Genomic DNA, 12,988 nt, shown 5'->3' with positions numbered 1-12,988 from the left:
GCACTGCTCAGGCAACTTAGGCTTACTTCTCGTTCCCATGGCTGTGTTGAGCAGTCATCTGTTTCACCCCTTGCAAGTAAAGGGAAGTAGCCTCTCCCCGCTGAAATTTAAATATTAATCGAGGAAAATATTGTTACACTTCTGCTGCTTAATTCGTGTGTTCCAGGATCGGTTTGTGGTTTGTGCACCACAGTGACGACTGGGTTTATTTTCAGCAGCGCTGAACACATTGTGAGATGAGCCTTCTCTCCCATGGGAAAATAAAAAAGCAGAAGGGGAACATGATGGGGATGGAGCAGGAGGACCTCTGCAGAGTTTTTGTGGGGAAGGATATTGCGATCCACCCTTCATATTTCACTTGCTTGCAATCTCCCACTCCAACCACGAGTCTGCTCCAAGCCCACATCCACACCTGGCTTCATGTAGAAATATGATAATGTGATCAATTCTTAAAATTGGGTACTAATAATACATGAGTCAGTGCAAAACTTCTTTCTGACCATTTTGGTGTAAACTGCAGTCATATTGGAAAATGTAGGCTGATGTGTTCTACATATCTTTCTCATTGTGGTGTATTGACTACTTAACCTACAATATCCAGTATCTATGCATTACTTTCCATCATGGCTTTGTGCCTTGGATTGATTTCTTGTGGTAGTTTTCCGGGGGAAAAATTGGGTTGCGCTGCGAGTGAATATCACGGCGCTACGTGCTGCAGCGCCACGCTCTGCTGCATGTCGTGCCGTGGTACTGCAGGCCTTCCGCCCCTTATTGAAGGGGAGAGGCCTAGCGCAGCGTGACCCGGGGTCCAGCTGGGCCACCAGGGATCGGAGTGCTGGCATCCCGCGGGGGGGGGGGGGCCTTCACTGGGGCCAGGGACAGCAACGGCGGCAGGTGCCGACAGGCGGCCAGCAGCAAAAATGGCCCCCCAGCACCTCCCCTTTAATTTGCGCCGCCCTGGCCACAGGTAGCCCCCCCCCCCCGACCCTGTCGGACATAGCGTCCAGCGGTAAGTCAGGGGGTGCTACTGAAGGTTGTGGCTGGGGTGCAAGCGATGATGCCATCGCCGGAGGCGCAGCACCGCGGGGCGCTAACGGTTACCGCCGCCGCTATCCTCCCGCTTAATTTCGTGGGAGGCACCGCACCCGAGCGCTAGCTGCTTTGTGCCCCATTAGCGCCCTCTTAAGGCACTAATGGGAGGTGCAAATCAACCGAATTTTTCCCCCGTAATGTTCTGGGGTACATAAGAACATAACATAAGAAATAGGAGCAGGAATATATTTAAGGTGGAGATAGATTTTTTGAAAGGTAAGGGAGTCAAATGTTGAAAATACTTATAAATACTCAACAGCATTGTAGACGTTAGTAAAGCCCAGTGCACTGCAGGATAGGCACGAGAGGCTGGCAACTTGTTGTGTGCTCTGAGCAAGGACTGACTGATCTGAGACAATCAGGCTCCTATTAAATTTTTCAGTCTGTCTCGTGTAAATTTTTCGGAGTCCCTAGCTACGATTATATAACTTATATCACTTATTACCCACAATGTTTATCACTCATGTACCTGCTCCGTTAGTCATTGATCGGTGTAGTAATGGATATGCATGTGGTTGCCAAGGGGCTGAACATTACCAGCGTTCCTTCCCTTCAAGCTGCGCGCCCGCGCAGCCGCGCCGTGCTCCAGGGGTCCCGCGCAGCCGCGCCGTGCTCCAGGGGTCCCGCGCAGTCGCGCCGTGCTCCAGGGGGTCCCGCGCAGCCGCGCCGTGCTCCAGGGGTCCCGCGCAGCCGCGCCGTGCTCCAGGGGTCCCGCGCAGCCGGTGAACCGGCTTTCAAATCGAAAATACCGCGCACGCGCGGACTTTTGAATGGGCCGCACAGCCCGTTAAAGGGGCCGCGCTGCCCACAAAAAAAAAATTACGGGGAACGTTGAACATTACAGCAGTGGCCACACTTCAAAAGTATTTCAACAACAGTGAAGCACTTGGGGAGGTCCTGAGAGGCTCGATATATAAATGTGTAATTTTTTTTTCTTTCCTTCATTCTTTCTTTCCTTCTTGGACGGAGCACATTGTCAGAAAGAGAGAGCTTGCATTTAATTAGCGCCATTCACATCCTCGAGATGTCCCAAGTGGCTTCACAGCCAATGAATTACTTTTGGAGTGTAGTCACATGGTGGCCAATGTCCCACAAGCATAAATGAGATAGTTGAGCCAGTTAATCTGTGTTGGCGGTGTTGGTTGTTCGGTCATGCATGGCCTTCATAGTTTATAAGACGCGATCTATAGGATGATCATAAGGGAGCCTCGTGGAGTTGCTTGCTGGTGGTGCTGGAGATATTTATTTGAACTCGTGGCTGTATCAGGGCCGCCCGTCCACTAAATTGATGGCCTTAAGCTTCTGGATGCACTGCCATGCACGATGGGTGACGATAACTTGGGTGGTTTTAAGCACGTGTGCTAAAGCTACACAAGCAAAAAAAAATCTAGGCCTTGAAATTGTGCTGCAAAAAAATATTAATGCTTTGGGCATTTGCGTAAAATTCCTCTGCTATTTTATCAGAGGTGTTAACCTATTTCTGGAGGTGTTAATCTTCCGAAACAGGGCGGTGATTCTGTTACAGTTGTGGCTAACATAACCTCACCCAAATGAGCTGTTAGTAACCAAGGCGCAGACGCAAGAAATTCCTGGCCACAATTTTAACGGAATTTCAGTACTGATGCCACGCAGGATGATTTCAAGTCCATTGGTATCAAATTTTTGTTCTCACACGCACCAGCAACAAGAACAAATAAGTGCAGGTACGATAGTAAAATACTGCAGATGCTGGAAATCCGAAATAACAACAGAAAATGCTGGAAAAACTCAGCAGGCCAGGCAACATCCGTGGAGAGAAATTAGAGTCAACGTTTCGGGTGAACCCTTTATCAAGGCTAAAGAGGCACAGGGAATGAAATAGATTAAGAGGCCAGGCTGGGGGAGAACAAAAGGGAAGAGACATTAAGAGGTGTTCAAAACGAGACGAGATGGTGATAGGACTAGTGGAGACAAAAGACAGCTCTAGATTAGGTGTGAAATGCGCTGGCAGAATGGGAGACAGCTGCCATGTGGGAGAGAGGGAAAAAAAGGAAAGGGGGGGAGGGAAAAACCAAAACAAAGGGGTGGATAAAAAATATAAGTAAAAATGTAATAGGGGCCGAGGTTATGATCTGAAATTGTTGATATTGCAGGTATTCAGTAAATGACTGGTCTCTTATCTCTCACAATTGGAGATAACATCGAGGGGAAAGATTTCTGTTGCTGAAGGCAAATTCCATCTTCTGCACATCCTTCTGGTTCAAGACCCGATGGTGAGCAACAGAAACGTCTCTGCCGCTCGTCAATGATGGCAAACTGCACTGGCCCGTAATTTCCGATAGGAGGCTTCCCGCGTGCAGATGCCTCCGATCGGGGAAAAAAATCTACGCCCTTACCTGAGGGCTCCCGAGGTGCGGCCATTTCCAATCCTGGGCCTCTCCACAGTCGGAATGCACAGAGGCCCAGGTATCCCAGTGGCGCAGGCGGTTCGCAAGCATTCCTGGGATCACGTGGGCCCAGGCCAGCCAATGGGAGAAGGGAATCACCCTTCATACTTTTGACAGATAGACCCGTCAAAAATATGAATGGGGATCACTGAAAAAAGACATCAAAACATTAAATAATTTTTTTTTTAAACCATCATGTTTTTAAAACGAGTTAAAATTACATTCAATTAAATATTTTAAACAAAAATTAATTTTTTTGAAAAAAGTAATTGAAGTTTTTTTACGGGGCTAAAATAAACTTACCTTTTTTAAAAGTATTTAAAAATTATAAATGAGTGAAAAAAAAATTTTAAAAACTTTTTTTCAACTCTTATGTTGGTAAAAGCCGGCCTTACGCGTGTTTTTACCAGGCGTAAGATTTCTAAGGGTTTTCAGCGGGCGGAGGTTCTGCAGAAAGCGGTACTCTTCCCCCACCCCCCGCAGGGGCCCTTCTCCAAGGCAGGTGGAGGATCCTCTTGACAGATCGGAAATGCTGGTTTTCAGCGCACGCGCTTCGTATGCCTGAAACTGGCACTTGTGAGGCCCCTACGGGTGTGTACACAGCTCGTACACACCTGTAGGCATCGGAAAATACCGGCCACTGTTTCAAGGAAGGAATAAACAATTGCCAATAGTCTATTGCAGTTTTTCATGCCTGTTTAAATTTTATGGGAAAAATTCGGTATCGCCCCGTTTGGGGCGCCATTATCGGCCGTGCGCAAAGTTTAGCGCCTGGCACTAATTATCACCTCCGACGGCAAACTTGGCTTTTATCGCCCCTGGAGGTGATTGGAGCGCTAAATCAGGCGCTTCACACCTGTCTTAAGGCGCAAAGGCCGAGGAGCGAGGCGCTACCTCAGAGCGCTGGTGAAGCAAGAAAGGGCAAATCAAAATGAACTTGCAAAGTGCTGCTCAGTACTCAAAACTCCTTCACACAGCGTTGAATCTCTCCAGAAGTCTCTCTCTCTCTCAGAATGCGTGGTGCAAAAATGTCACCGAAAAGAAAAAGGCAGGAGGCGGTCGCCTTTAAATAGCGCTCCCCCAGTCCCTTTCTGACAGCAAAACGCTCCCCTCAACCTGTCGTTGCTAGTGGCAGGCGGTAAGGCAGGGGGCGCCACTCAATATCCGGTCCGGGGCGTTGTGCACGCGACTGATGTCATGATCTGCCGGCGTAGGAGATCGTGGCAGTAGTTTTAGCGCCGCCGCAAAATGTCTAGTTCATTTTGCGAGCGGCGCAAACATCGCTGCGCCCGGGCGCTAGTTGTTTTGCGCCCCAATTGGCGCCCTCTTAAGGCGCTAACGGGAGGCGCAAAGAACTGAATTTTTCCCCCTATAGGTTCATTTATGGTGAGACTTCTTTTAAGGTAAGATACAGAGAACTCTGAAACAGCTGATCCATATCAGAATTGAGGTGCGAACTCTGTACAGCCAGGTGGTGTAGTACTACAATTTACCTGTTTTGTTTTCAATATGGTTTTCCAGTAAGTTACTAAACTACGAAATGGTTAGTGCAATAACTGATTGCAATGAATCACTGATAAAAAGAAAAGTCCCAGATAACGTTTGAACCTTTGAAACCAATCCTTCAAGTACCCTAACTTTCCCATTAGAGCACATTTCCTATCATAATGCATTTTGGATATTTTTGCCGCCATTGTGTTGTCTGGAAGATTATTCTAAACCTTTATATAATAATATAATACTGGCGGAAACTGAGTGGGCGGGCAGTTAAAATCGACCGGGAGGCTTACCGCCAACACCCTTCCCACCACCTTCCATTTTAACCGGCCCTTCTTACAGGCAGCAAGATTGCCCGCCGGTGCTGGCAGGGTCCTTCTTTAAATGTGCAGATCGGGTTCCGATGATATCGTTCATTTGCTTTCTCGAATGATCTGCCACAAATGGCCATTGTAGCCACCATCGACTGTAATATTCAATGGAGCATCACATTAACACTTGAAGAAGAACATTAACGGACACAGAGAAGTGGCAGGGGGAATGCGATTCGAGTAGATAGCTCTGATACAGAGCTAACACTGACACAGGCCTAGTACCGTAGTGTAGTGGTTATGTTACTGGACTAGTAATCCAGAGGCCTTGACTAATAGTCCAGAGACCATGGGGGAAAAATTGGGTCGTGCCCCCTTTGGGGCGCTTCTAACTTCGCCGGGCCGCTACTTTTACGCTAATGGGAGGCGCAAATCAACCGAAATTTTCCCCCCATGAGTTCCTAAACCTACCATGGCAGTTTGAGAATACGAATTCAGTTTTTAGAAAATAAATGAACGTGAAGCTGTTGGGAGTGTTATAAAAACCAATCTGTTATGTCTGACATTGGTGATAGGTACTCGATTGCCTTGGCCTGAGCACACGGAGTTTGATAGTGCTGTTATCATTGTATTGTGTATAGGTATTCGATTGCTTTTGCCTGGGAGTGTGTGTGTGGAGCAGCCATTAAAAAGCAACATGAACTGAACTCTGCTTACGGCCTCTGGATTATCTTTGCAAATGCAACACAATCACTGATGTCCTTTAAGGAAGGGAACCTGCTGTCTCTACCTGGACCGGCCTAAATGTGACTCCAGTCTGTCACCAACATGGTTGACCCTTAACTGCCCTCTGAAATGGCCTAGCAAGCCACTCAGTTGGATAGGGATTGGACCTCCGGGGTTGGGGATCAGACCCCCTTGGGATTGGTTCAGCCCCTGAGGTCGGGGATCGGACCCCCCCAATGGGATCGGATTGCCCCCCTGGGGTTGGGGATCGGATCTACCTGGTCCTGCGGCCTGCTCTGGAGTGCTCCCCGCCCAACTGGAAGCCAAGCCTGTCAATCAGGCTGACTTCCGGGCGGGGAGCCTGTCAGGCCAAGAGTCGTTAAATCTCTGCAGCGTGCGGGGAAAACCAGACTCCCGGGCTTCCCGTGCGCTACTGGAACAGCCCACCCCCAACGCTCCCAGCACATCGGGAAGTAAAGGTCCCCCACAGTGTCTGTAATATTGTATGACTGTAGTTAGTGAGCTTCCCAACATTAAAACAAGAGCAAAATACTGTGGCTGCTAGAAATCTGAAGTGAAACTAGAAACTTGCTGGAAACACTCAGCCGGTCAGCAGCATCTGTGGAGAGAGAAAAACAGAATTAACGTTTCAGCTCGATGACCTTTCTAATATTGTTGGTTAACTATGCTAACCTCACAATAGCATACAGTTTAACCCAATATGGGATCTTGGGCTTCATAAAAAGAGGTAAACTCTTTCGTATCCGGCACCGACGGGACCGGGATGGTGCCAGTTGATTAAAAATTCCGGATAACAGAGAGGTGGGCAATTTTTAACACAAAAAAAATAAAAACCAGTGACTAACTCGGCCACCGCGGGAAACTCTGACTTGGAAAAACGAAAAATGGATGGATTCGGCAAATTACCGCCTATCTATTTTGCCGGTTATTAAAGAATTCTGGTTGATTAGGTACCGTTTAAATGAGAGTTTACTGTATTGAGTACAAAAGTAGAGAAGTTATGCTGAACCTTTATAAAGTGCTGGTTAGGCCTCAACTGGAGTATTGTGTCCAGTTCTGGTCAACACACTTTCGGAAGGATGTGAAGGCCCTTGAGAGGGTGCAGAGGAGATTTACCAGAATGGTTCCGGGGATGGGGGGATCTTAGCTACAAGGACAGGTTGGAGAAGCTGGATTTGTTTTCATTAGAGCAAAGGAGGTTGAGGGGTGATTTGATAGAGGTGTACAAGATTGACGGGTTTGGACAGGCTAGACGGGGAAAGGTTGTTCCCACAGTTGATGGTACAAGGACTAGGGGACACAGATTTATGGTTTTGGGCAAGAGATACAGGGGGGATGTGAGGAAAAACTGTTTTACACAGCGAGTGGTGAGGACCTGGAACTCGCTGCCGACGGAAGTAGTGGAAGCGGAGACACTCAATGTTTTCAAGGGGAGACTGGATAGGCACTTGAGGGAAATAAACTTGCAGGGCTATGGGGACAGAGCGGGGCAATGGGACTGACTGGATTGCTCTACAGAGAGCTGGCACAGACTTGATGGGCTGAATGGCCTCCTTCTGTGCCATTATGACTCTATGACAATCATCTCCCAACATTGATCCATGCTAACCATTCTTCAATTAGATAGTTGGGAATAAAAGCGGGAAAATTTAACACCCCCATTGGCTGTAAAGTGCTTTGGGACATATGGAAGGCGCTATATAAATGCAAGTCTTTTTCCACCTGCTTTTGAGTCAGACCCAATCAGTAGAGTTAAAAAACACATGCACATGCTGAACAATATTATTATATTCTTGAAAATATTGTTATTATAGAATCATAGAATAGTACAGCACAGAAGGAGGCCATTCGACCCATCGAGTCTGCGCCGGCTCTTTCGAAGACCAGTACAGTTAGTCCCACTCCCCCGCTCTGTCCCCATAGCCCTGCAAATGTTTTCTCCTTCAAGTATTTATCCAGTTCTCTTTCGAAGGCTACTATTGAATCGGTATCCACCACCCTAACAGGCAGTGCATTCCAAATCCTAACCACTCGTTGTGTAAAAACGTTTTTCCTCATTGTGGTGTATGTAACCTGTTCCACCTTAAGAGAACTTAAGCCTGTTCCACCTTAAGAGATGTACTACTTTCTCTGGCTGCTGTATACGTAATACCGGTGGTGACCACCGGTATATAAGCACTGTGTAGTAAGATTGTATTTCATATAGTCCTGACCTCCAACCAGTAAAGACCTGTTGAACTTTAATCTTGTAGTCTGTGTGTTATTAATTACAACTGGACACACAGACTTTACACTCATGTCTGGTTCTTTTGCCAGTCATTTAAATCTGTGCCCTCTGCTTATCGACCCTTCAGCCATTGGAAACAGTTTCTCATTATTTACTCTTTAAACCCTTCATGATTTTAAACACCTCTATCAAACCTCCTCTTAGCCGTCTCTGCTCTAAGGAGAACAACCCCAGCTTCTCCAGTCCATCCACATGCCTGTAATCCCTCATCCCTGGAACCATTCTAGTATCATCACTTTCACTACTTTGTAAATGACACGTGAAAACTGAACTTCTTTTTCTGTTGTTTTTCTTCAGGATTTTGGCTCTTAATTCTCGTGAATAAGCTTTTTGAGGTCCTGCTGAACAATGAACGAGAGTGCGATACGGAACACCACAATACAGATGCTCACCAACGCTATGCTGCTTAACACCTTGCCTGCCATCTATCTGGTCGTCTTTATATTCAGCACTCCACTCAACGCTGTCTCCCTCTGGCTGCTCTGCTGCCGTATGCGGCCCAAGACTCCGACCATGATCTTTTCCATCAATCTGGCCGTCACGGATCTACTGTACAGCTTGACGCTGCCGTTCCAGATCATGTACCACTGGAACCGGAACAACTGGCTGGTCGGCGACCCCCTGTGCCGGCTGGTGACGGTTCTCTTCTACGGGAACATGCACTGCTCCGCCCTGACGGTCACGTTGATAAGCGTGGAACGTTACCTCGGCATCGTGCACCCCCTGCGGACCTCTCACCTTCGCACGGTCAGCGGCGCCATCTCGCTGTGCGCGGTCAGCTGGTGCTTTGTCTTATTGGTCCATTTGCCGCTGATGTACACGGAACTGACTTATTACGTCCCGGCTCTGGGAATTACTACCTGCTTCGACATCATACGTCGAGACATGTTCCCTGCCAAGTTTTACTTTTACCTGTATTTCTTGGCGCAGATCTTTCTGTTCTTCTTGTTGCCTTTCATCATCATGGTGCTGTGCTACTCCAGAATTATCAGGACTCTGCTGAAGACCCCGGCAAGCCAAATGAGAGAGTCGAGGAAACAGGTTGTTTATTTGACAATTGTAGTGTTGCTTGCCTTTGCCATCTGCTACCTCCCCACTCAGGTAATTATAATCGTACATTTTGTCCTGGCAAACCAGAATAAGCCAATCTACGTTCTCTATAAGCTCTCACTGACTCTGAGCAGCTTAACCGGCTGCTTTGACCCTTTGTTGTACTACTTTGCCTCAAAGGAGTTTAGAAGAAAGGTCCAGAGGCTGTGTATGTGCGTCCCCATTGATGATAGTGAAAAGACCGTAAGCAACGTCACGCAACCCCTAGCTCCTAAGGGCAGTCAGTAACATGGGTGCAGGATGGGTCTCCTGGTTGATCCGGTGGTGGATCTCCCCACCTTTACCGAAAAGCATTGTGTCCCCCCGACCAGCCATGGGGTGGGGACGGCTGCAGCCAGTCCTGCTTTGTAAAGGACAGTGAGTGGGCACGTGGCCCGCTTTTTAAAATATCAACTGAAACGTGCAAAATCCAATTTTTTAAAAAAAATATCCGTTTTTATTCCCTACTTCTGTGTCTCATGATGTGAAAACATGGTGAATGTTCCTCAGCACCAAAGTAAATGTCCAGAGTTCAAGCCAGAATTTGCTCTTTGCCCTGGCCCATCTGGACCTGGCAAAAGGTGACAACCCATTACACTTGGCAAATGTTTCACCTGCAACAGCCTCTCTTTCCATTGAAAGGTAAAACCAATATGACGTAATAAAACTCACTACGCACTTGGTTCGAGTATAAAGCAAGGCTTTAATCAACTTGTTTCAAAACATGGAGGTCTAGTTATCTTTCACTAGTTCCTGTTTACACAATGTCCTGGGCAAGCTGGGCCCATGCCCGAGTATTTATACTCCTTGGACGGCGCCACCAGCTGGCCGTCCAGTGTTATTTCACGAGTCTTTCTTCATCGATCATAAGATTCATAACACAATATACAGACATTATTTCTCCTGGAGGCTTGAGTGTGATGTTTCTCTTTTTTTATTCACTGGCTTGGATTCCAACATACTCGATGGACCCAAAATCTCTGCTCGCAAAGTAAAAGTGGCAGAAAGTAATGGCAGTGCCTTCAATCAGCGGAGAATCATTCCCAAAGGGGGACTCCCCCAAGAAGTAATATTAAGGAATGGCTCCTGCTATCTGCAGTAATGTACCTGGACTGGCACTGCACCACCTCAGGAGCTGTATGTTAATTTGTCAGGATGTAGAAGATTTAGAAGTGGGGAGTGAATTAATAGAGAGAAATAAGATTGGCCGCTGACATCTCAGCAATGTGTAACGGGATGACAATACGTGCATGATGTGTGCAGCTTCTTGCCATCAAGGATTGTTTAATGAGCTATTGGACAAGGAAGTTAGATGGTGGCAGCTGCACTTGCCTGCATGACAACAGTGACTATACTGCAAAAGTATATGAAGAATTTTGGGATGTCCTAAGGATGCAATAGAAAGCATTTGCGTTTATATAGCAACTTCCACGACCTAAGGACATCCCAACTACTTTACAGCCAATGAAGCACTCTTGAAGTGTAGTCACTGTTGTAATGTAGAGGACCACAACAGCCAATGTTTGCACAGCAAACTCCCACAAATAATAATGAAATAAATAACCAGACCATTGTTGGTTGAGGCATAAATGTTGGCCAGGACACTGGCTCACTGTTAGGGCTCTCATCTCCAAGTCAGAAGATGATGAGTTCTAAGGCCCCAATTTAGAACTTGCACACACGCAGAGCTGGATTTCCCTCTTTGCAGTAGGGCAGGGGTGGTTTCCCACTCTGCCGTAATCCCAACCCATTTTCCTGGGTCATGGGTTGACATCGAGAGATTGGGGGAAAAATGCGGCAGGTAGGGAAGAACCAACTGGTGGTGGTCCCTAAAAAGGGAGATGGCGCTTGGGGTCGGGAGGCAGCCATAGGCTTTGTCTCCCCCAATTTGGCCCTGTTTTGCACCGCTCTCCCTCAGGATTACAGGTGAGACCACGGATGCAAATTTATTCCACAATCTAGACTGACACTTCAGCACAGCAACAGCACAGAGTGAGTGCTGCATTGTCAGAGGTGCTGTCTTTTGGATGAGGCATTAAACCAAGACTCTGTCTACCTGTTCAGCTGCACATAAAAGATCCCATGGCAGTACTTGAGGAAGAATAGGAGACTTCTCTTGGGATCCTGGGCAAAATCTATCCCTCAACCAACACCACTAAAACAGATTAATTGCTCATTGATCTGATTTGCTGTTTGTGGGACCTTGCTGTGTGCAAATTGGTTGCCATATTGCCTGCAAAAGGACAGTGACTCACTTCAAAAGTAATTAATTGGTTGTCAAGTGCTTTGGGGTGTCCCGAGAATGTGAAGGGTGCTAGATAAATGCAATTCTTTTATTTGCACCTCTGGAAATAGAACATGTAGGAAAAAACGTTTGAGGATCTCAGGAAGATTGGTTTCAATATGTTATATGGTTAAATTCAGGCCTAAGATTGTTTTTCTATAATTCAGTGGCCTACGTGTGGCATTTTGTAAATAAAAGAATGACTTGGAGAGTAACACATTGTGTATTGTGTAATATAAATAATAAATAATCTGCTAATGTGTTAATTATGTTAATAAACTGCTTTTGGTGCCTACCACTGTGTCCTGGTATCCATGGAAGCCCAAGAAAGAATGATGTTGATCATGAAATACACCATAGGCCCACCTGAAGCCATCACCATAACCCATTAATCAAAAATGCACCAGTTAGTAATAAATGGTTCCTGCGAGTGGCTGGGTGGAGGCACGGATTCGACACTGCACTTTCACCTTCAAATGCAATCCAGATTGATGGGATACAAGTCTCCACTGTATGTTGGTTGTAAGAGCCCCACATTAAATTGGTTGGGGCTGTTTTAACCCAGTTCCCAATCGCAGAGGGTTCGCCGCACAACGTGGGAATGGTAGCACAGTCATAGGGCCATAATGGCACAGAAGGAGGCCATTCAGCCCATCGAGTCCGCGCTGGCTCTCTGTAGAGCAATCCAGTCAGTCCCATTCCCCCCGCTCTATCCCCGTAGCCCTGCAAGTTTATTTCCCTCAAGTGCTGATCCAGTCTCCCCTTGAAAACATTGAGTGTTTCCGCTTCCACCACTTCCCTCGGCAGCGAGTTCCAGGTCATCACCACTCACTGTGTAAAAAAGCTTTTCCTCACATCCCTCCTGTATCTCTTGCCCAAAACCTTAAATCTGTGTCTCCTAGTCCTTGTACCATCAACTAGTGGGAACAGCCTTTCCCCCGTCTAGTCTATCTAAATCCGTCATAATCTTGTACACCTCTATCAAATCACCCCTCGACCTCCTTTGCTCTAATGAAAACAAATCCAGCTTCTCCAACCTGTCCTTGTAGCTAAGATCCCCCATCCCCGGAACCATTCTGGTAAATCTCTGCACCCTCTCAAGTGCCTTTGCATCCTTCCTAAAGTGTGGTGACCAGAACTGGACGCAATACTCCAGTTGTGGCCTAACCAGCGCTTTATAAAGGTTCAGCATAACTTCTCTACTTTAGTACTCAATACCTCTATTTATGAAGCCCAAGATCCCATATGCTTTGTT

General features: G+C 46.9%; 1 protein-coding gene across 1 annotated transcript in view; it reads left to right on the top strand.

Moving 5' to 3' along the window:
- Positions 1–12,028, top strand: part of LOC147112096 (P2Y purinoceptor 8-like) — a 69,864-nt gene extending 57,836 nt beyond the window's left edge. Inside the window, exon 2 of the mRNA XM_085999610.1 lies at positions 8,658–12,028. Within this exon, the coding sequence (XP_085855736.1) occupies positions 8,709–9,698 (990 nt within the window). The 5' untranslated portion in view covers positions 8,658–8,708 and the 3' untranslated portion in view covers positions 9,699–12,028. The remainder of the gene's footprint in view (positions 1–8,657) is intronic.
- Positions 12,029–12,988: the final 960 nt, after the last annotated feature.

Source organism: Somniosus microcephalus, chromosome 10 (genome assembly GCF_052327205.1).
Source record: "Somniosus microcephalus isolate GS21.2 chromosome 10, FLI_Smic_1.0, whole genome shotgun sequence".
In the NCBI taxonomy this organism is placed as follows: Eukaryota; Metazoa; Chordata; class Chondrichthyes; order Squaliformes; family Somniosidae; genus Somniosus; species Somniosus microcephalus.
This window is presented reverse-complemented; position numbering and strand designations above follow the sequence as displayed.